Source organism: Petromyzon marinus, chromosome 41 (assembly GCF_048934315.1).
Source record: "Petromyzon marinus isolate PM22_M1 ecotype Great Lakes invasive population chromosome 41, UKy_Petmar_22M1.pri1.0, whole genome shotgun sequence".
In the NCBI taxonomy this organism is placed as follows: domain Eukaryota; kingdom Metazoa; phylum Chordata; class Hyperoartia; order Petromyzontiformes; family Petromyzontidae; genus Petromyzon; species Petromyzon marinus.
The window spans coordinates 12,109,019-12,129,591 of NC_133707.1; the positions used below are offsets into that span (position 1 = coordinate 12,109,019).

The 20,573-nt window shown below is 46.1% G+C and overlaps 1 protein-coding gene across 9 annotated transcripts in view; it reads right to left on the reverse strand.

Moving 5' to 3' along the window:
- The window catches only part of STING1 (stimulator of interferon response cGAMP interactor 1), a 28,522-nt gene extending 13,601 nt beyond the window's left edge, over positions 1 to 14,921 (reverse strand). Inside the window, exons 1-6 of one of the 9 annotated variants that reach the window (XM_076073186.1) lie at positions 14,734 to 14,858; positions 14,109 to 14,183; positions 13,512 to 13,727; positions 8,570 to 8,824; positions 6,636 to 6,837; positions 2,575 to 2,766 (exon numbers count right to left, since the gene is read on the reverse strand). In XM_076073186.1, coding sequence (XP_075929301.1) covers positions 2,575 to 2,766; positions 6,636 to 6,837; positions 8,570 to 8,799 — 624 coding nt within the window. In that variant the 5' untranslated portion in view covers positions 8,800 to 8,824; positions 13,512 to 13,727; positions 14,109 to 14,183; positions 14,734 to 14,858. Of the gene's footprint in view, positions 1 to 2,574; positions 2,767 to 5,541; positions 5,570 to 6,635; positions 6,838 to 8,569; positions 8,825 to 13,511; positions 13,728 to 14,108; positions 14,312 to 14,394 lie in introns of those variants that run through there. The other 8 variants (XM_076073183.1, XM_076073182.1, XM_076073185.1 and 5 more) reach the window with 8 other exon arrangements.
- Positions 14,922 to 20,573: the final 5,652 nt, after the last annotated feature.

A 20,573-nucleotide genomic window follows, 5' to 3' on the forward strand; every position in this document is an offset into this window, starting at 1 on the left:
GCACTGGGCCAATTTTTCAACCACATCAATTCCATATGTAGTGAGACGTTATCTTTGGAGCAACACTATTTATTCACGTAACAATACATAACATAACACAACCTACGCTTGGGTCTCGAATGCCCATCTAACCACGCTACGGCAGAACTAGACATGGTTCGCTATCCCGGTCCGGACCTCAAGCTGGGTCCCGGACCACGTGGCTAGAGGCTTCTTCCCCCTGACGTGGATCTTCGAACACCAACACTTGAAGAACCCCGAGCTCCTCACGGAGCTCTCATTATATGCCCCCGGGCTGGGGCTCGCTACGCCCTCAGCCCCGCCCACCTTCCAGGCTTCTCGACCTCCCTCTCGAATGTTCCCGAGAGCTCTTCGGGACCACGTGACAGCCCCTCGGCCCCCGTCCACCGGTGGCCCCCCTCCAGTATCGTCCTGTCACGTAACAACAGGTCAGCCAGAGTATCATGCCCCAGAGCAACCCTGGCTGGCTAATGCTCACTCTCGCTCCCTCACTGGGAGCCGGCACCGCACACTGCTCGCAGTGCCTCCGCGATAACCAGCGCTCACCCAACCACCGCGAGTTTTGGTACTGTAGCCCGCAACCCGGGCTGTCCGCAATGACAACATTACCGGCCGTGACTTCGCAAGTCCCGGCACCACACAGTGACAAGTACAGTCACCACACATATACCCAACCATCAAATTCACAATGGAAGTAGAAAATGATGGCAAGCTACCATTCCTGGATGTTTTAATCGAGAAGAGACCTGATGGCTTGTTGGGACATTCTGTCTACAGGAAAGCCACCCACAAGGATTCCTATCTAAAGCCTGATTCCCACCACCATCCAGCCCAAGAACTCCCTCATCAAAACACTACACCATAGGGCACGTTGCATCTACGACCAGCAACACCTAGCCAGTAAGCTGGAGTACGTACACCAAGCCCTCAAGATGACTGGATATTCAAACCGCACAATCCGAAAAGCTGTATCACCAACCATGGGGAGAGAGCCATCTGAGGACCCAATCAAAACCGTCACCTTGCCATACATAGCAGGTGTTACCAAAAAGATTTCCAAAATCTTGAACAAACACAAGATCCAGGTTCTATTCAACACAGTACACAAAATCCGTGATTTGATACCATCTGTGAAGGATGTGATTCCTGACATGCAATACCCTGGTGTCTACAGACTAAGTTGTGTCTGCGGTCGCAGTTACATCGGGGAAACGAAACGACATGTCTCGGACCGTGTTCGCGAACACAAGGCAGATTTGAAACACGGCAGAACCAATACCTCTGCCGTGGCTGATCAGTTTTTAACACGGTCGGTTCACACGATATTGTTTTTTCAGAGACCAAGGTACTCTGCAAACCTTCGGGCTACCATCAAAGATTTGTTCATGAAGCCATCCAGATATATAAACACAGACACAATTTCAACCGAGAAGATGGATACAAACTGAGCAATCATTGGAAGGATGTTATTAACCAGGTAACTCATAACTTGCTGTGATGTTTACATCCTTCCTGCCATTGTTTAGCAGTTATTTCCGACTCTCTGAATTCTCACTTGCATGGCCACCGTTACGGTGGTTCTCTGGCGTTGAAATGCTGGCCTCTCAGTGCAGCAGCCAACGCCGCAGCTTGTGTTGCCCACGAGGTGGCGCTATGCCCGGTCCTCTGACACAGACATGCCATCTTCACAAACATAGCCACCGCTGCCCCTGTTGCCTCGATGTAACAGTAGATCTCGCTGTTCAATAGGCTGTATGTCTCTCCCATTAACGCAGCTGTTGTACGTGCGTGCGGCGACGGTGCTCGTGTGCGACGACGGGGCTCATTTTCCCATTGTGCTCGTATGCATTAGCATGCCAATCCTCCTTTGACGCGGCTGCGGTGCGTACGACGACGATGCTCGTGTGCGACTACGGGGCTCATTTCCCATTCTGCTCGTTTGCATTAACATGCCAATCCTCCTTTGGCAACGGGACTCCTTTCCATCTCTGACCCCGCCTGCTTACCCTTGGGTGACACCCACCTCAAACCTATATAGCCTCTTGTTGCAACAGCCCTTTCTTGTTCAGCAGTTCTACTGCTGTATCTGTCTACCTGATGACGAGTGCTTGTGTTGCGATTAAAACGTCGTGATTTATTATTTATTTTTTCTACCTACGTTACTTTACCGAACGAACCAAAGAGTATAAACTATTTTATTTAAACTATAAACTTTTTGATTTGAAGCTTTCATGACTGCAGGAATCCATACTCTTTGGTTCTTTCGGCAAAGTCACGTAGGTATAAAATAAAATAAATCACGACATTTCAGGCGCAACACAAGCGTCCGTCATCAGGTGGGAAAGCATGATCTGCTGCTGAGGCAGACTGTTTTAAAATATTTGAAATGGGTGTTGGCCAAGGGTCATAGGTATAGAAATTCCTCAGTAATCGATCACTTTCTCACTATTTGATTCGTCGAACGAAATGGAATCATGAATATAGAGAAGCATTGGGAGGAAGTGAATCGGACAGCTTACGCACAGGGCGTTAAGAGACCACGACCCCACCGACCTCACCACACCTCGCCGACATTGTTCCTTCTTCAGGACCCTCACTACAGGCGCATTGGATACGCAGTTCAGACCTCCCCAGAGACCCTGGCTGACGGAGGAGTTGTTCCAGCTGTCTGAGAAAAATCGACAGGCCAACTCCACCTTCTGCAGCATCCCAGGTCAGAGAATGAGGCTTACCACAGCGTTCATTCTGAGAGACATGCGGTGCGAAAAGGATGAGTGGTGGTCGCGGGTTACTTAGGATATGGAATATGATTCAGTATACTGCAATAAAACAATTACTTGATCACCATGCTTAATGGAAGTAACTGTGATCCAATCTCTGACACCCAGGAACAGGTCTGCAGGTCGAAATAGAATTTCTGCGAGTTCTTAGGGGAGGGGAAATCCCTCAGTCCAGATAACATCATGAGGCAAGGTGGGGGTGACCTTGCTGGGGCTGCTGTGCATCAAATATTGGACATAGCCATCTCTGGCTGAGATGCCATCTGTTAAGGTGGTGCAAAGGCAATCCAGAGTCTAAGAATAGGAAAAGCGCCGGCCAGACATTATCTCCCAAGCTAACTGCTGAGGGAGAGTGGCATTTGTCTGCAGACTGCCATATATGACAAAAACACAAGTGTCTGGACCACAGGAAGGGTTTTGCAAGATTGAAAGGGATACCTGGTGGTCCCCCTCTTTAAGAAGGGGGACCATACTGGTTGTAACATCTCTGATTTATTGATCTGGTTAAGGCCTATGATACCTTCAACAGGTGAAGGCTCTGGGTTGTACTGTGCTTTTGGGGTCCGTGACTGCTCACAATCACTAAGGACCTTCATGATGGTGAGCAGGCCCAGGAAAAGCTGCTTGGCCGGGAGTTAGAGCCATTCCCTGTTCAATTTGGGGTGCGATAGGAATGTCCTCTGGCTCCCACGTTATTTAACCGCTTTTTTGACCACGTAATTCTAGCTTGCAATAGCTGTACCAGAGGAATTTTTATTTGGTACAGATAAAATGGGAGGCTAATCGATGCCTGTGTGGTCATGGGATGGCTCCCTATTGGCCAACCATGTTATGTATGCTGATGATATAGTAATTTCTGCTCACTCTCGGGAGTCGGAGGCTCTGCTGTTGAACCTGGAGCATGGCACTAAGAGATGGGGGCCTTACCATCCGCCCCACCAAAACTAAGCACCTGCCTGGATATTTTGTGTCATTCAACACTCCACTGCCTGGACTCCCCATGAGAGATGGGGCAGTTTTGGAGAGTGGATACATTTACATATCTGGGTAGTGTGCTTATGAGCAGCTCTGGTTTGGCAGCAAAGGTATCACTCCAAATCAGTTGAACAGCATTATCTTTTCATCAGCTGTGTAACACTGTGCGGCAGTTACCCGGCCTGTCACTCCACGCAAAGCTTCAGGTCTTCTCGGCCATAGTTAGTCCCTCCCTTATCTATGCTTGCAAAACAATGACTCTCTGAACGAACATCTGTGCCGGTTTGAACATTCAGGCTAGCCTGCATACGATCCATCCTGGGTTTAAACAGATTGAATTGTGTGAGGAGCTCATAGATCCTTGAAATATCTGGACACATTCCTATCGGTGAGCTCCTCCGGCAGGCGAGGCTGCATTTGATGGGTCATGTAGCCCACATACCCAGCCACCGCATGTCCAAGCAGCTTCAGTTTTGTCGGATAGAGGGAGCTAATCGGGCATGGCATGACCTACAAAAGAGATAAGCTGATGTAGTACAGGAGGATGAAAATCTGCATGGACTTGCCAATGAATGGTACCAGTGGTATCAAGATTGACTCTAGGAAGGAGGCTCGTGAGGACATTACTAGGCAGCTGGAGGCATTCGCCCTCTAACAACAGCGGAAAGCAGAGGAGCAATGCTCATGGCAGCGATCAGAGCACCGGGTGGCTAAAAACAACACGTTTGTACAGTAGGGGACACAGGTGGTGCGTCTGCCAGTCATCTCAGTATTTGACACTTCATGTGGCCACAGTACACTTATCCTGGTACAAGCACCTATGGTGCTGTCACTGCCACTTAGTGGCAAATGTATTTTTTTGTTCAGTGGGTTTGGATTAGACATGCTCTTTAACGAACCTCAACCCCCTCCTTTCCCACAAGCTAAAGTTGCACCTTACTGCTGTACCCAGTAACAGGAATCATCATCAACTATTGATTATTTGACAAAAAGCAATCAGTTATTGCAATTACTAAAAACACGTGGTAACCACCCACCCCTACCCACCACCCCTCCCTTATCGCGCCGCCCAGCCATCCCCCATCACTAACATATTACCAAAATACATTAAATCTACTCTTTGGTTCTTTCGGTAAAGTCACGTAGGTATAAAATAAAATAAATCACGACGTTTCGATCGCAACACAAGCGGTCTTCCTCAGGCAGAAAAAATATAATCCAGCAGTGGAACTGCTGAACCAGCGAGAGAGCTGTTACAACAAGATGTTATATATGTGGCGATGGGCAAGCAAGAGGGGTCTGAGCTGGAAAGGAATTCCATCCACAGACGCAAACACCTCAGTTGTGTTAAAGAGGGAGATTATGGAGAGAGGGATTAGGGAGGGAGATTAGCGTGAATGAGCTTCCATCGCCGCATAAGAGTATCATGCCCGCATATGCGCACAACAGCAGTGTTAATGAGAGATTAGCACCATGAGAGTGCAATGCAAAGGACATGTGAGCACCTCTCAGGCTCAAATAAATATTGAACTCTAAATTATACATAATGTAAATAACTTCATATGTATTATATTCATACATTTAAACATTGGTTTGGTTATTTCGGTATAGTCACGTAGAAAGAAAATAAAATAAATAATAGAATACGACGTTTCGATTTCAAGCAACCGTCATCAGGTATGAATGAATGAGAAAACAAACCTAGTAAACTTAGAAATGTAATGCAATGCAACAGAGTCGGCTAACACAACAGTTAACACTTTACCTGGTTGATTGCGTTCTTCCAAATATTGCTAAATTTGAGAGAGAGAAAAAACACAGACACGGAGACACATAGAGAGACACACAAATATAATCCAGCAGTGGAACTGCTGAACCAGCGAGAGAGCTGTTACAACAAGATGTTATATATGTGGCGATGGGCAAGCAAGAGGGGTCTGAGCTGGAAAGGAATTCCATCCACAGACGCAAACACCTCAGTTGTGTTAAAGAGGGAGATTATGGAGAGAGGGATTAGGGAGGGAGATTAGCGTGAATGAGCTTCCATCGCCGCATAAGAGTATCATGCCCGCATATGCGCACAACAGCAGTGTTAATGAGAGATAAGCACCATGAGAGTGCAATGCAAAGGACATGTGAGCACCTCTCAGGCTCAAATAAATATTGAACTCTAAATTATACATAATGTAAATAACTTCATATGTATTATATTCATACATTTAAACATTGGTTTGGTTATTTCGGTATAGTCACGTAGAAATAAAATAAAATAAATAATAGAATACGACGTTTCGATTTCAAGCAACCGTCATCAGGTATGAATGAATGAGAAAACAAACCTAGTAAACTTAGAAATGTAATGCAATGCAACAGAGTCGGCTAACACAACAGTTAACACTTTACCTGGTTGATTACGTTCTTCCAAATATTGCTAAATTTGAGAGAGAGAAAAAACACAGACACGGAGACACATAGAGAGACACACAAGCAGAGAGAGACACACACAGAGACACACAGAGAGAGACACACACAGAGACACACAGATAAACAACGACTCTGTGACGGGACATTAGGTAGAGGGGGGGTGGGGCAGAGCAATTAGCATGTCAATGACAGCGGCCGGAGGACAGAAATTAGACCTTGACAAAACGGTTGCTTGTGTTGCAATCGAAACGTCGTATTCTATTATTTATTTTATTTCTACGTGACTTTATCGAAAGAACCAAAGAGTAAGTAAAGAGTCCTTAAGGAATATGGCACATCTAAAGAGGTTCATGCGGCTGAATGCACAATCTTGCCTACCTGGGATTTCACTGTGCATTTAACAATGCAAACACACGCAGGGCATTGAGCACTCACATGAAATCCTAACAGGAAGAACACGCAGTGTGTGAAGATGGAGACCATCATGTGGAAGATGATCGTGGTCTGTGGAGTTCCTCTTTCCTCCTTTGCGTTTTGTGTGAAAAAGAAAATGATGGCCGATGCAAACACCAACACCGTCTTGGTGAACGGCAGCTTCAGTGAGCCCTGAATCACGTTGAACCACCTGTTTCCATACCTGCAAACAACAACAAATATTGATAAGACACACAGGTGTGTATGAACACAATGCAGAAGGTAACTGAGCAGAACCATCAGTTTGTCAATTTTGTGACAAAGGATAATGACCCCTTTTTCCAAACAGATGGGTTTTTTTCTTCCAAATTCAATCAATAAAGACATGTCACTCATAGCCAATGGGATATTTGGAAAATTATGACATCATAAAATGCAAGACGGACATAGAGACCTTCAAATAAACCCCAGATTAGATACCGAGACAGAGGACTAAGGACCCAATTCATGCACACTTTGTCAATGCTCTCCTACATGTTTTGCACCAATTCACGAGGCAAAATGGCTGGGAGATTCATCTACCCAGTAGCATCGACCCAGCCATGAATCATATGTTACAGGAGGGTCAAAGGCGTCATGCCATAAAGCTCCAAAGTGAGCCGAGCAGATTAATCAGGTTCTAACCCACCAAAGACAAACACATGAATGTGTATGGTTCCATTATTTGCAAAAGCAGGCGTGTTCTGTGAAGCCATGAACGGCTTCTACATTTTGATTTAAAGCTTTCGTGACTGCAGTAATTCATATTCTTAGCTCTTTCGGTAAAGTCACGTTGAAGGGATACAATAAAATAATAAAATATATATAACAATAAAAATTCTCACGACGTTTCGACCATAACACAAACAGTCATCATCAGGTGTGAAAATCCAACGGCAAGAAACATTTGAAAGAAGTGGCGGTTTGCATTTATTTTTAAACGGTGTATTTATTTTTTTATTTAAAGCTTTCGTGACTGCAGTAATTCATATTCTTAGCTCTTTCGGTAAAGTCACGTTGAAGGGCACAGCCAATATCAGCAGTACTCCTTTGGCGTTGCTTGCTTTAGCCCGATCCTGCAGCTGTTTCACAATGGACAGCTGGCCGCTTACACATCAAGATTCCTTGAGTAGTTGTATAGACTGTGGTGGGTAACGTCACTATTAGAGAGGGCGGCAATGTGGCCAGCAACGTACCCAGCTGCTGTAGCAACCCAGCCCAGTGCACGAAGCATGGTACTCATCAGTGGTACAGTAAGTACATTATCAGCTCAAGGGGTGTGGCAGTCAGGTTGGTCCCCAATATTTGATTCGTCTCGCACAGTCGGCTAATCACATTTTTTTACATTTTCATAAAATAAATTTAAACCGCGTTTTAAATAAGTTTTTGTTATTTTACACTGCTGTTGAAAACATATCTCATGGTGGTCGTTAACGGGCACCAACTCGTTGCTTTTGCCACCGGGAGGGGCCAAGGCACCCTCTTGCCCCCACGCCAGTTACGCTACTGGTACTCATTGAAGACTAAACAGACCTGTTGGATGCCACTCGCCACCGATGCACATGACCAGCCTTCAAACCTTACTCGAGTCCAGCTGCTGGAGGTTTGACCAGTAGGAAGCCACCCCCTTTACCGCAATGGGCATTCTGCACGCACAGCTGCATAATGCTTCATGAGGACTCTTGTCCAGATGCATGGCTGCCCAAACAAATTAAGCCATCACCTACAGTATTTTCATTTTCAAGGACCGTTTTGGGGACAAAATAATTCGTAAGGTGAAGCTATCATAACTTCCACTGAAAATAACCATACACTATTGTCCAGTACAGTTATACAGATGCTGCAAACTATAACACTAACGTGTCTTTCACATTGACACGTGGCAATAACGCCAAGATTCCTGAAGAAAGAATTACCTGGTTTTGAGATGATTCTTCTCCTCCATGAAGTAGCAGAGGCTTGTAATAGTGGTCGTTATTATCTGAAGAATAAAAGCCTGATAGAAGGCTTGGAATGCAATACTCAGGTCACCTCCGCAAAAATAAAGGGTGACTCCAAAAACGAGGAGTAAAATTATCGTTGCAGCAAATTGCTTCATGTGTCCGCGCTCGGCTGGAATCATGTCAAAGATCTCCGTCGTATCCATGTGTTCAGACGCTTTATCTCAAAACCTGTGCAAAATGAACATTGTTAGGGAAAGCACAATGAGTGAGCATACGTGTGTGCTGTACAGTGCAGAGTGGTGCAGATGTCTTGTGACCCAAAAGTAATTGGCCCCTCACGTTATTTACTGTTAAACGTCACTTAAAAAGATATATAGTTTTACAGAATAGAATGGGGGCCACAAGACATCTGGACCACCCTGTACAGTGCTGACTCAATATGGCGGAGCCCTGCATTTTTCAAATAATGTTCGACTGCCAGAAACCCTGAGACAGCTCATCTGATAAGAGTTGTAATGGCTCTCAGGGTCTCAAGTTGACGTTTATTGTTTTACCAGGTAAGAACTTAAAATACTATAATTAGTCTCATTTGTAAGAGTTACCTTGGTCACCAAATTTAAAATAAGAAATCGCATGAACATGAAGAACAGTAACGAAGGAACTATTAATCAGAGAAAGAACTAAACAAATGTTTGAGTAAAAACAACTGCATCACAGAAGGGTTAGAACTTATATCTGTCAACCCCTTATCCGTGCCTACCTTATTACAGAACAATTCAGACCATAATGGTCACCCCGTACCCTTATAAATCTCAACACTCATCCTACAAAGTCCCATCACAAGGGAGAAACACAAACACATAGACAAACACGTCTTTTGTTGTTGCCCGTATTGAAACGGTTGTACCCCGTATGGACCTGAAAACTCAATTTCCCTGTCCAAGGTAAACCGCGTGGGTTGACCGGTGTGCTTTATATCTAAGTTCTCAGCCAAAGATGGCCCATTGGTGCCCAAAGCGCAAATAACTTTGAGGCCCATTTTCGATCAACTCATGATATGACAAAATAGATTGAGGCAGTGATATAACAATAGAGATAAATATGAGACAGACATACGTAGTGAAATTATAAATACGTAGTCAAGAGGCAAAGATGGAGTTAAATGTTGAGATGACTAGTGTTTATGTTAATTAGCTTGTGAATAGATCTCAGAGCTAAGATCTCAAAGCCGTGAACTAAAAGGCTCAGATAACAAAAATGTGTTGTGATACGTTGGCAGTGGTGCATAAACACAGATTTTAAAAAAATATATATATGATCAATAATAAGTCCTGATAGGTATCAGCTAAGTTAAGACGATGGCCATTTTCATAGCACAACATAATTCAGATCTCAAAACTCAGATGTCTCAAAACTTAGATGTTTGAAATCTTGGATCTCAGATCTCAAATGAGATCTCCCAAATATGAGACCTCTGTGACATCATACCAAGGCTGAAATCACTGAGAGCTCTATTGTATGAGACACCTTTGATATCTCTTTTGGGCTCTCCAATATGAGACCTCTATGAGATACAGTGAGGGAAAAAAGTATTTGATCCCCTGCTGATTTTGTACGTTTGCCCACTGACAAATAAATGATCAGTCTATAATTTTAAAGGTTGGTTTATTTGAACAGTGAGAGACAGAATAACAACAAAAAAATCCAGAAAAACGCATGTCGAAAATGTTATAAATTGATTTGCATTTATAAGGGAAATAAGTATTTGACCCCCTCTCAATCAGAAAGATTTCTGGCTCCCAGGTGTCTTTGATACAGGTAACGAGCTGAGATTAGGAGTACACTCTTAAAGGGAGTGCTCCTAATTTCAGCTTGTTACCTGTATAAAAGACACGTGTCCACAGAAGCAATCATTCAATCAGATTCCAAACTCTCCACGATGGCCAAGACCAAAGAGCTCTCCAAGGATGTCAGGGACAAGATTGTAGACCTACACAAGGCTGGAATGGGCTACAAGACCATTGCCAAGCAGCTTGGTGAGAAGGTGACAACAGTTGGTGTGATTATTCGCAAATGGAAGAAACACAAAAGAACTATCAATCTCCCTCGGCCTGGGGCTCCATGCAAGATCTCACCTCGTGGAGCTGCAATGATCATGAGAACGGTGAGGAATCAGCCCAGAACTACACGGGAGGATCTTGTCAATGGTCTCAAGGCAGCTGGGACCATAGTCACCAAGAAAACAATTAGTAACACACTACGCCGTGAAGGACTGAAATCCTGCAGCGCCCGCAAGGTCCCCCTGCTCAAGAAAGCACATATACATGCCCGTCTGAAGTTTGCCAATGAACATCTCAATGATTCAAAGGACAACTGGGTGAAAGTGTTGTGGTCAGATGAGACCAAAATGGAGCTCTTTGGCATCAACTCAACTCGCCGTGTTTGGAGGAGGAGGAATGCTGCCTATGACCCCAAGAACACCATCCCCACCATCAAACATGGAGGTGGAAACATTATGCTTTGGGGGTGTTTTCTGCTAAGGGGACAGGACAACTTCACCGCATCAAAGGGACGATGGACGGGGCCATGTACCGTCAAATCTTGGGTGAGAACCTCCTTCCCTCAGCCAGGGCATTGAAAATGGGTCGTGGATGGGTATTCCAGCATGACAATGACCCAAACACACGACCAAGACAACAAAGGAGTGGCTCAAGAAGAAGCACATTCAGGTCCTGGAGTGGCCTAGCCAGTCTCCAGACCTTAATCCCATAGAAAATCTGTGGAGGGAGCTGAAGGTTCGAGTTGCCAAACGTCAGCCTCGAAACCTTAATGGCTTGGAGAAGATCTGCAAAGAGGAGTGGGACAAAATCCCTCCTGAGATGTGTGCAAACCTGGTGGCCAACTACAAGAAACGTCTGACCTCTGTGATTGCCAACAAGGGTTTTGCCACCAAGTATTAAGTCGTGTTTTTCAGAGGGGTCAAATACTTATTTCCCTCATTAAAATGCAAATCAATTTATAACATTTTTGACATGCGTTTTTCTGTATTTTGTTGTTGTTATTCTGTCTCTCACTGTTCAAATAAACCTACCATTAAAATTATAGACTGATCATTTTTTTGTCAGTGGGCAAACGTACAAAATCAGCAGGGGATCAAATACTTTTTTCCCTCACTGTATGAGATCTCAACTCTCAGCTATGGAAGTGCGTATCCATTTAGTTCTCACCGATTACTTATACGTACCCCAGAAATCCATTAATTTCTCACGAATCAATTAGTCGAACAATTTACTCTCGATTATGGAAAATAAGAATCGCGTTTACTGAATGTAGAGGAGTTGGGAGGAGACGAATCGGACACCGGTCTCGCACGGGTCTCAGAATGCCACGACCACCCGCTGCCTGACCCGTACTTGTCAACCCCTTATCAGTGCCCTACCTTATTACAGACCAATTCAGACCTGATTGGTCACCCCGTGCCATTATGAATCTCAACGTTCTTCTTACAAAGTCCCGTCACAAGGGAGAAACACAAATAGACGAACAACATTTTTTATTCTAGATTTGAAGCTTTCGTGACTGCAAGGATCCATACACAAAAATCACGACGTTTCGGCCACAACACAAGCGGCCTTCATCAGGTGAAGGGACCAGACTGTCTCGAGGAGAGCGCTGGAGTGAAACACAGCCAAGCTCAGACCGCGACCTTTAAGCTGTGTGAGAGTAATTAAGGTGCCTTGACAAAGGAATTAGCATGAAAATTTGCATTTTAATAGGCGCACTTAGCATGATGAAAGGTAGGGAGGGGGTCGACCTGTGCAGGCTGGCGAGGGGGCACGGCAGCGTCCACATGCTGGTGGTGTGAAAAGGGGATTTTAAGAAGCTGCGAAAGTTTGGGGTACCACTACTTGAAAAATATACTGTACCATTGAAAAATTTGTTTAAAGTTTGGTTCGATTTAGAACACCTTTCCAATGGTTCCTTAATTTGAAACCATCTTCTCGGTTGAAATTGTCTGTTTGTAGATCTGAATTGCCTCGTGAACAAATCTCCGATAAAAACCCGTGGGTTTGCAAAGAACCTTGGTATCGGAGAAAATTATATCGTTATCACCCACAGCGTTGTAACAGTGATCAGCTGCGGCAGAAGAATTCGTTCTGCCGTGTTACAAATCTGAATTGTGCTCGCGAATTCGGTCAGAGACATGTCGCTTCGTCTCCCCGATACAGCAATCACAATACGGGCAAACATTTTTTGCCCGTATTGAAACGGCTGTACACCGTACGGACCTGAAAACTCAATTTCCCTGGACCAGAAAACGGGTAACCCGTATGGGTTGACGGGAATGTTGACCGCTCCTCATGACCCGCCCCTACTGGATATCTGTGAAAAAAGCGTTTCATAGCTCATCGCATTTCTTCAGTCTAAATAACGGGAGGCCTGGCACGTGTGTTATGCTGGTGAGTCGTGTCTCTCTGCTGCAGGTGCGGTGTGTAAACATCGCCACTAGGAAGACGAAAGGCGATCGGGCCTGGAGCTGACCGCCCAACCGCCTCGCGTGCCGTCCCGGCCTTCATAGTTGCCTCTCGCTCACTGCACTTGCCCCAGCACAGGCTGTTGAGGCTATACGAGGGGATCTTTGTCTTTGCTCCTGAGTAAGTGAACCTCGCTTCACACACGTCCACACCCTTACAGGCGACACACGTGATGGTGAAGGTACTGACACCTGCCCTTTAACGAAACCCCCACGCTTCTCCATTCGAATAATCGGTCATTCGGCCAAAGTAATCGCGATTACTCAATGCGGGTAATCCCTCAATTTACGAACGTCCGGTTTACGAAAACGCAATAAAAATGTATGTCCACGTAACGACTTTGAATTTCCGCGTGAAGGAAATGTGACCTGTGCACGCACCACGCGATCATCGAACAAGAAGCAGCCGGAAGGCTGCGGCGTCATCCAACAGCGGACAGCGTCACGGTGTCCCTGCAGTGCAGCGGTGTCGCCTCCACGTCGCCTTGCCAGTCACGACAACATGCAGTAGAGCTCTTGGGGAGTTCCCCGAAAAGGCTTAAGAGAAACGCGGAAGGTCGTGAAAGCGGGTGATTGTTTGACGTGCAAGGGCAGTTCCTTCCAGTGAAGAGGGGCGAGGAGAGAGAAAGAGCAAAACCAAGACTGTGCACACGATGTGGTAACACCACGCACCACTGCCCCCTTGCCTACTGTGAAGCGCACGGGGGAAGGCCGCCTCGCCCCCCTCCCCCCCGACCTTTGCCTCATCCTTGACCGGCTGCGCGCCACCACTCGTTCGTGAACGCAGCCGCGCCCTACCGACACCGCGCAGCTGTGCGCCCCATTCACCGGCGCACGAGACGGCAACAGCTGCGTTGTTGTCGCGCGCACACGGACGCACGCACGCGCACGCACGCGGTCTCTCGCTCGCCACTCGCACGTGCGCGCGGCGAGGCTCGCGTCCCACTTGTTGGCGCTGTTGTTTTGCGTGGCTCCTACCGCGGTGGCGACGAGACGCGTGCTGTGTTCTTCCTGTACGTTGATCTTCTTACGCACCGCACGCAGCCAACCGCGCTAGATATGGTGCCGGCGGGTGAGGATAACAAACGAAACACAAGCAGTTCTAAAAAAACGAGTTTTCAATCTCAGATCATTTAAAATTGTGTAGTGACTTGTAACGTCACTACCATGCGGACAGACACACGCGCGCATGACGTCACTACGGGTGCATGCGGGAATGACGTCACAGCCGGGTCGGGGGGGTCTGGAGGCCGTGGGTCAGTACCGCGGGGGTTGCGTGAGGCCGTGGCGCTCTGGCTGAACCTGGCTGGGATGAAGACGCCTCGTGAAGGGAAGAGTCAAGCCTCAATCAGTAGCCCTCCTGGCTTGGTCACGCAAGTCGTATCAGAGTGACAGTGTTAGCGAGTGTTAGCAAGCGTCAGTGTGTGCTAGCGATACGTCGATGGTCACCACCCTATGTGCAGTGTTATCACATGTTGAGTAATAAATAGTGTTGCCTCCCAAATTCGGTGTGTGCGCCTCTATCGAATCATTTCAATTGCATAGCTCCAGTGGCGTCCTAATATCGGAAGGAAGAGCGTCTGAGACGACGTCAGAAGCGCACCTGCAAGCGCGCGATACACGCAGTAACCGCCTTTGATGGTTAACCACCAAAAGCTGCTGCTGCTGCGAGTATGACCGGAGTGGACGTGACGGTGGTGGGGCGTCTCTGCCGCTCACACGGAGTGGACGTGGTGGAGCGTCTCTGCCGCTCACACGCGCAACGCCTTTCTCGCAGTACTCCCATCGCTGTTCCCCAATGGGAGCTTGCGCCAGACGTCATAACGGAACCACGCAGCCCCGCGCGTTGACCAATCAGGACACGACGCGTCTTGAGCAGGTGCGTGGGCGCGCGGCGTGGATTCACACGGCCCCCGCCACTCGAACGTGGAATTTCCGAGTCTTTCATTTCGAGTGTGCAACACTTGCTCACGGCGGCCACTGGTGATTCTGCTCACTGTACAGAGAGGCGAGGGCCAGAATACAGGACGGGCCTTGCCTAGGCGTCGTGCCCCATGCCACTTAGCGGTTGCATTGCATTCGTGTACAGCAGGGGTGTCCAAACTTTTTTTCTCCGAGGGCGACATACAGAAAAATATACGAAGGATTGGGCCACTCACTAGACGTGAGGTATACTGCCTCACTTCTCATGCACTAATATTGTCAAAATCAAATGCAGGTAAATTACGTTTGATTATTGAACATGTTTGAAGAAAAAAAGCCTCCATAGCTCTTCATTAGTAGATTTAATTTTTACAAAAAGGTTGGCAGGTCATTCTCTCAGTGACAGCCTCAGATTGGTTCTTAGGGTGCTGATCCCCCTTCATTGTCCATATGAAGGGAGAGACAAGAAGAGAAATAGGGGATGTGGATATTTCAAGCTTATTACACAAATACATTATTGGGCTTGTTAACACATCAACTAACGTTTGTTAAAAAAAATTGTCATCAACTTTAATTGACTGAATTTATTAAGTAATTGGGCTTATTAACAAATGAAAACGATGTGTATATTTTTAACTCACCTGTAATGGGAAGAATGTTGCGCTCAGTGGGAGCAGTGATGCTGCGCTTTGGTGTGAAGGATAGCTGTCAGGTCAGGAGTAAGTTTGGTGGTTGAGATGCGAAGGACGTCACGGAGATGGCTGTCGGTCGTTCTGGTTCTCAGCCTGCTTTTGTTCAGCGTTAACAGAGAGAATGTCTGCTCACATATGTATGTTGAGCCGAACAGACTCATCATTCGTTTTGCATGGCGTCTCATCAGAGGAAACTTGGCCTTTTCCAAACTCCGGTAGAAGTCAGGTAGGGAGAGAAGCTGATGCTGATTCTTCAGAGAATCATCACACTGAATTTCGATCAGTTCTAATTGCAGACTCTCCTCCACTTCTTTTACATCCAATGAAAACGGAGCCGCAAACAGTGTGATTTCCTTCTCAATGACAGAAAAATCTTGGAAGCGCTGACTGAATTCTGTCATGAGAGATGTGATCACAGACACATATTATCCCCTTTTTGCAGAGAGCTTGGCATTTGGAAATGCGCATTGATTTCGGTCAGCGTGGGGAAGTGCTCTACATTGAAGTTGCGCAGTTGTGACTCGAAGAGACGGAGCTTCGCACGGAATGCTTTCATGTGCACATACAGCTGTGGTACCAGCTGCTCTTTGCCTTGTAGTCTCTTGTTCGGGGTGTTGAGATGATCAGTGAGATCAACTAAAAAAGCCAGGCCTGCCAACCATAAAGGGTCACTGATCTCATGGAGAGGTCTGCCCTTTTCTTTCAAAAACTTGTCAATATTTGATCTCAGGGAATAAAACCGCTGCAGCACGGAGCCGCGACTGAGCCAGCGCACTTCAGAATGGTAGAGTAGGTCCCCGTATTCAGCATTGACATAAGAGAGGAACGCTTGACATTCTCTGTGGTAAAGCCCTCGGGCCATAATTTTTTGACATTTTTCACAACTGTGTTCATCGCCAAGCTGGATTATCTTGGCACAGAGGGCTTCTTGGTAGATGATACAGTGCATTTTAACAGCCTCACCTCCGCTCTCCTGCACCTTGGCACTCACCATAGAAGCCATTCCTTTGCGCTCGCCTGTCATTGCTGGAGCCCCATCCGTTGTAATTCCACACAGCTTGTTCCATTTAAGTCCAGCCTGGTCAATTGCATCTGACACAGCTTCAAAACATGTCCCTCCCAGTTGTTGTCCCCTTTAGACTCCGAAGATCAAGCAGTTCCTCCGTAATGCAAAAATTATCATCAACGCCCCGCAAAAAAATTAACGGCCGTGCAGTGTCCGTGGCATCTGTGCTCTCATCCCATGCAATCGAGTAAAAATCGAAAGCACAAGCTTTATCTGACACTTGCTGTTTTAAGTTAGCCGACAAGTCTTCAATTCGCCGCACAACCTTATTTCTGGACATACTAACATCATTGAAATCCTGCATTTTCTCCAGGCACATTCCCACGACTTTAGTGAGGCACTGTTTAATGAAGTCACCGTCTGAGAAAGGTTTCCCGTGTAGGGCAATGAGTTGAGCTACTTCATTGCTGGCTATTGTTGCATTTTCTTGAGCTTTGTTAGCACGGAAAAAAACCCTGCTGCTGCGTTAGCAGGCTAGCTTGCCATTTGCTTTACCTTCTCTCTCCGCTCGGCGCCAGTGTAGGACGTGAAGGTCTGATGTTTCGTTTCATAATGCCGTCGTACATTGTACTCTTTAATCACGGCAACACTCTCATTACAAATCAAACAAACACACTTTCCCTTGGTTTCTATGAAAAAAAATTCATTTTTCCACCGAGTCTGAAATTTTCTGCACTCGCTTGCAATCTTGCGTCTCTTCAGTTCCGGCATTTCTGGTGACCCTGAGCAAATGTTTTCTTCGATTGCTTGCTTTGTGGAGACGCTGCCTTGTTCAAGACAATAGCGCCATCTAGTGTTTAAATTAAGAAATGCAATACAGTGGGCCATAGTCCATTATATTTTTAAACTTTTATACGGGCCAATTAAAAATGGATGGCGGGCCGCAGTTGGCCTGCGGGCCGTAGTTTGGACACCCCTGGTGTACAGTAATATTGTCGGAAAAAATATTTAATTGCACCAATAGGGGTTCTACCTCTTTTCCCACCTGCCCTTCTACCGAGTAATGCTGGTCATAAATTCAACCCATATTGTTAATTTCCAAATCTGGAATCTTGCCAAATTATGTTTAGAATCATATGTAATGCATACCTGTCAACCCATACGGTTTACCTGTATTCTTGTACAGGGAAATAGAGTTTTCAGGTCCATATGGCGTACAGCCGTTTCAATACGGGCAAAACTAATTTTGTATGTTTATGTTTCTACCCTTATGATGGGACTTTGTAGGATGAACGTTGAGATTTATAAGGACACGGGGTGACCAATAAGGTATGAATTGGTCTGTAATAAGGTAGGCACTGATAAGGGGTTGACAGGTATGGTAATCTTGATTTGAATCTTTCGTGACTGCAGGAATCCATACTCTTTGGTTCTTTTGGTAATGTCATGGAGGTATGAAATAAAATAAATTACGACGTTTCGGGCGCAACACAAGCGTCCATCATCAGGTGGGAAAGCATAGTCTGCTGCTGAGGCAGACTGTTTTAAAAGGTTTGAAATGGGTGTAGCCCTAGGGTTATAAAGAAGTGACCGGGGCTAGTGATGTTAATGTGAGAAATTATCATGTAACTGTAATATAGGAGAGCGGCCTCCTCGACGAGGTCATGGAAGTGGCTATGTTAATGTGAGAGATTAGCATGTTAATGTAAGAACGAAGAGTGGTGCAATCCAAAGACACGAGAGTGCAATCCAAAGGACATGTGAGCATGAGAGATCTAAGAGAGAGAGGCATAGTACATTCTACAAACAAAATGAGGGTACCCAAATGGGTTCTCCCTTATCGCCAGTGGTAGCGAATGTTTTCACGGAGAAATTTGAGACAGATGCCATCCAGACATCCACCCTACGTCCTTGTGGAAGAGATACGTAGATGACACGTTCGTCATCTGGCCACATGGCCTGCCAACACTGAACCAATTTCTCAACCACATCAATTCCATACACCTGTCTATAAAATTCACCATGGAAGTGGAAAAGGATGGCAAGCTACTATTCCTGGATGTTTTGATCGAGAAGAGACCTGATGGCTCGTTGGGACATTCGGTCTACAGGAAAGCCACCCACATGGATGCCTATCTAAAGTCTGACTCCCACCACCATCCAGCCCAGAAGAATTCCCTCATCAAAGTACTACATTATAGGGCCCGTTCATCTCCGACCAGCACCACCTAGCTAGTGAGTTGGAGCACGTACATCAAGCTCTCAGGATGAACGGATACTCGGACCGTACGATCCGCAAAGCTGCCTCCCCAGCCATGGGGAGACAACCTTCTGAGGATCCAACCAAAACCATCACTTTACCATACATAACAGGGGTTACCAAAAATATTTCCAAAATCTTAAAGAAACACAAGATCCAGGTTCGTTTCAACACAGTACACAGAATCCGTGATTTAATCCCATCTGTAAAGGATGTGATTCCTGACATGCAATACCCTGGTGTCTACAAACTGAGTTGTGGTTGTGCTGATTTTGTATGTTTGCCCACTGACAAAGAAGCAGTCTATAATTTTAATGGTACGTTTATATGAACAGTGAGAGACAGAATAACAACAACAAATCCATAAAAGACGCATGTCAAAAATGTTATAAATTGATTTGCATTTTAATGAGGGAAATTAGTATTTGACCCCTCTGCAAAACATGACTTAGTACTTGGTGGCAAAACCCTTGTTGGCAATCACATAGGTCAGACGTTTCCTGTAGTTGGTCACCAGGTTTTCACACATCTCAGGAGGGATTTTGTCTCACTCCTCTTTGCAGATCTCCAAGTCATTAAGGTTTCGAGGCTGACGTTTGCAACTCGAACCTTCAGCTCCCTCCACAGATTTTTAATGGGATTAAGGTCTGGAGATTGGCTAGGCCACTCTAGGACCTTAATGTGCTTCTTCTTGAGCCACTCCTTTGTTGCCTTGGCCTTGTGTTTTGGGTCATTATCATGCAGGAATACCCATCCACGACCCATTTTCAATGCCCTAGCTGAGGGAAGGAGGTTCTCACCCAAGATTTGACGGTACATGGCCCCGTCCATCGTCCCTTTGATGTGGTGAAGTTGTCCTGTCCCCTTAGCAGAAAAACACCCCCAAAGCATAATGTTTCCACCTCCATGTTTGACGGTGGGGATGGTGTTCTTGGGGTCATAGGCAGCATTCCTCCTCCAAACACGGCGAGTTGAGTTGATGCCAAAGAGCTACATTTTGGTGTCATCTGACCACAACACTTTCACCCAGTTGTCCTCTGAATCATTCAGATGTTCATTGGCAAACTTCAGACGGGCATGTATATGTGCTTTCTTGAGCATGGGGACCTTGCGGGCGCTGCAGGATTTCAGTCCTTCACGGCGTAGTGTGTTACCAATTGTTTACTTGGTGACTATGGTCCCAGCTGCCATGTAGTTCTGGGCTGATTCCTCACTGTTCTCATGATCATTGCAACTCCACGAGGTGAGATCTTGCATGGAGCCCCAGGGAAAGTGACAGTTCTTTTGTTTTTCTTCCATTTGCAAATAATCGCACAAACTGTTGTCTCCTTCTCACAAAGCTGCTTGGCAATGGTCTTGTAGCCCATTCCAGCCTTGTGTAGGTCTACAATCTTGTCCCTGACATGGTCTTGGCCATGGTGGAGAGTTTGGAATCTGATTAATTGATTGCTTCTGTGGACAGGTGTCTTTTATACAGGTAACAAGCTGAGATTAGGAGCACTCCCTTTCAGAGTGTGCTCCTAATCTCAACTCGTTACCTGTATAAAAGACATCTGGGAGCC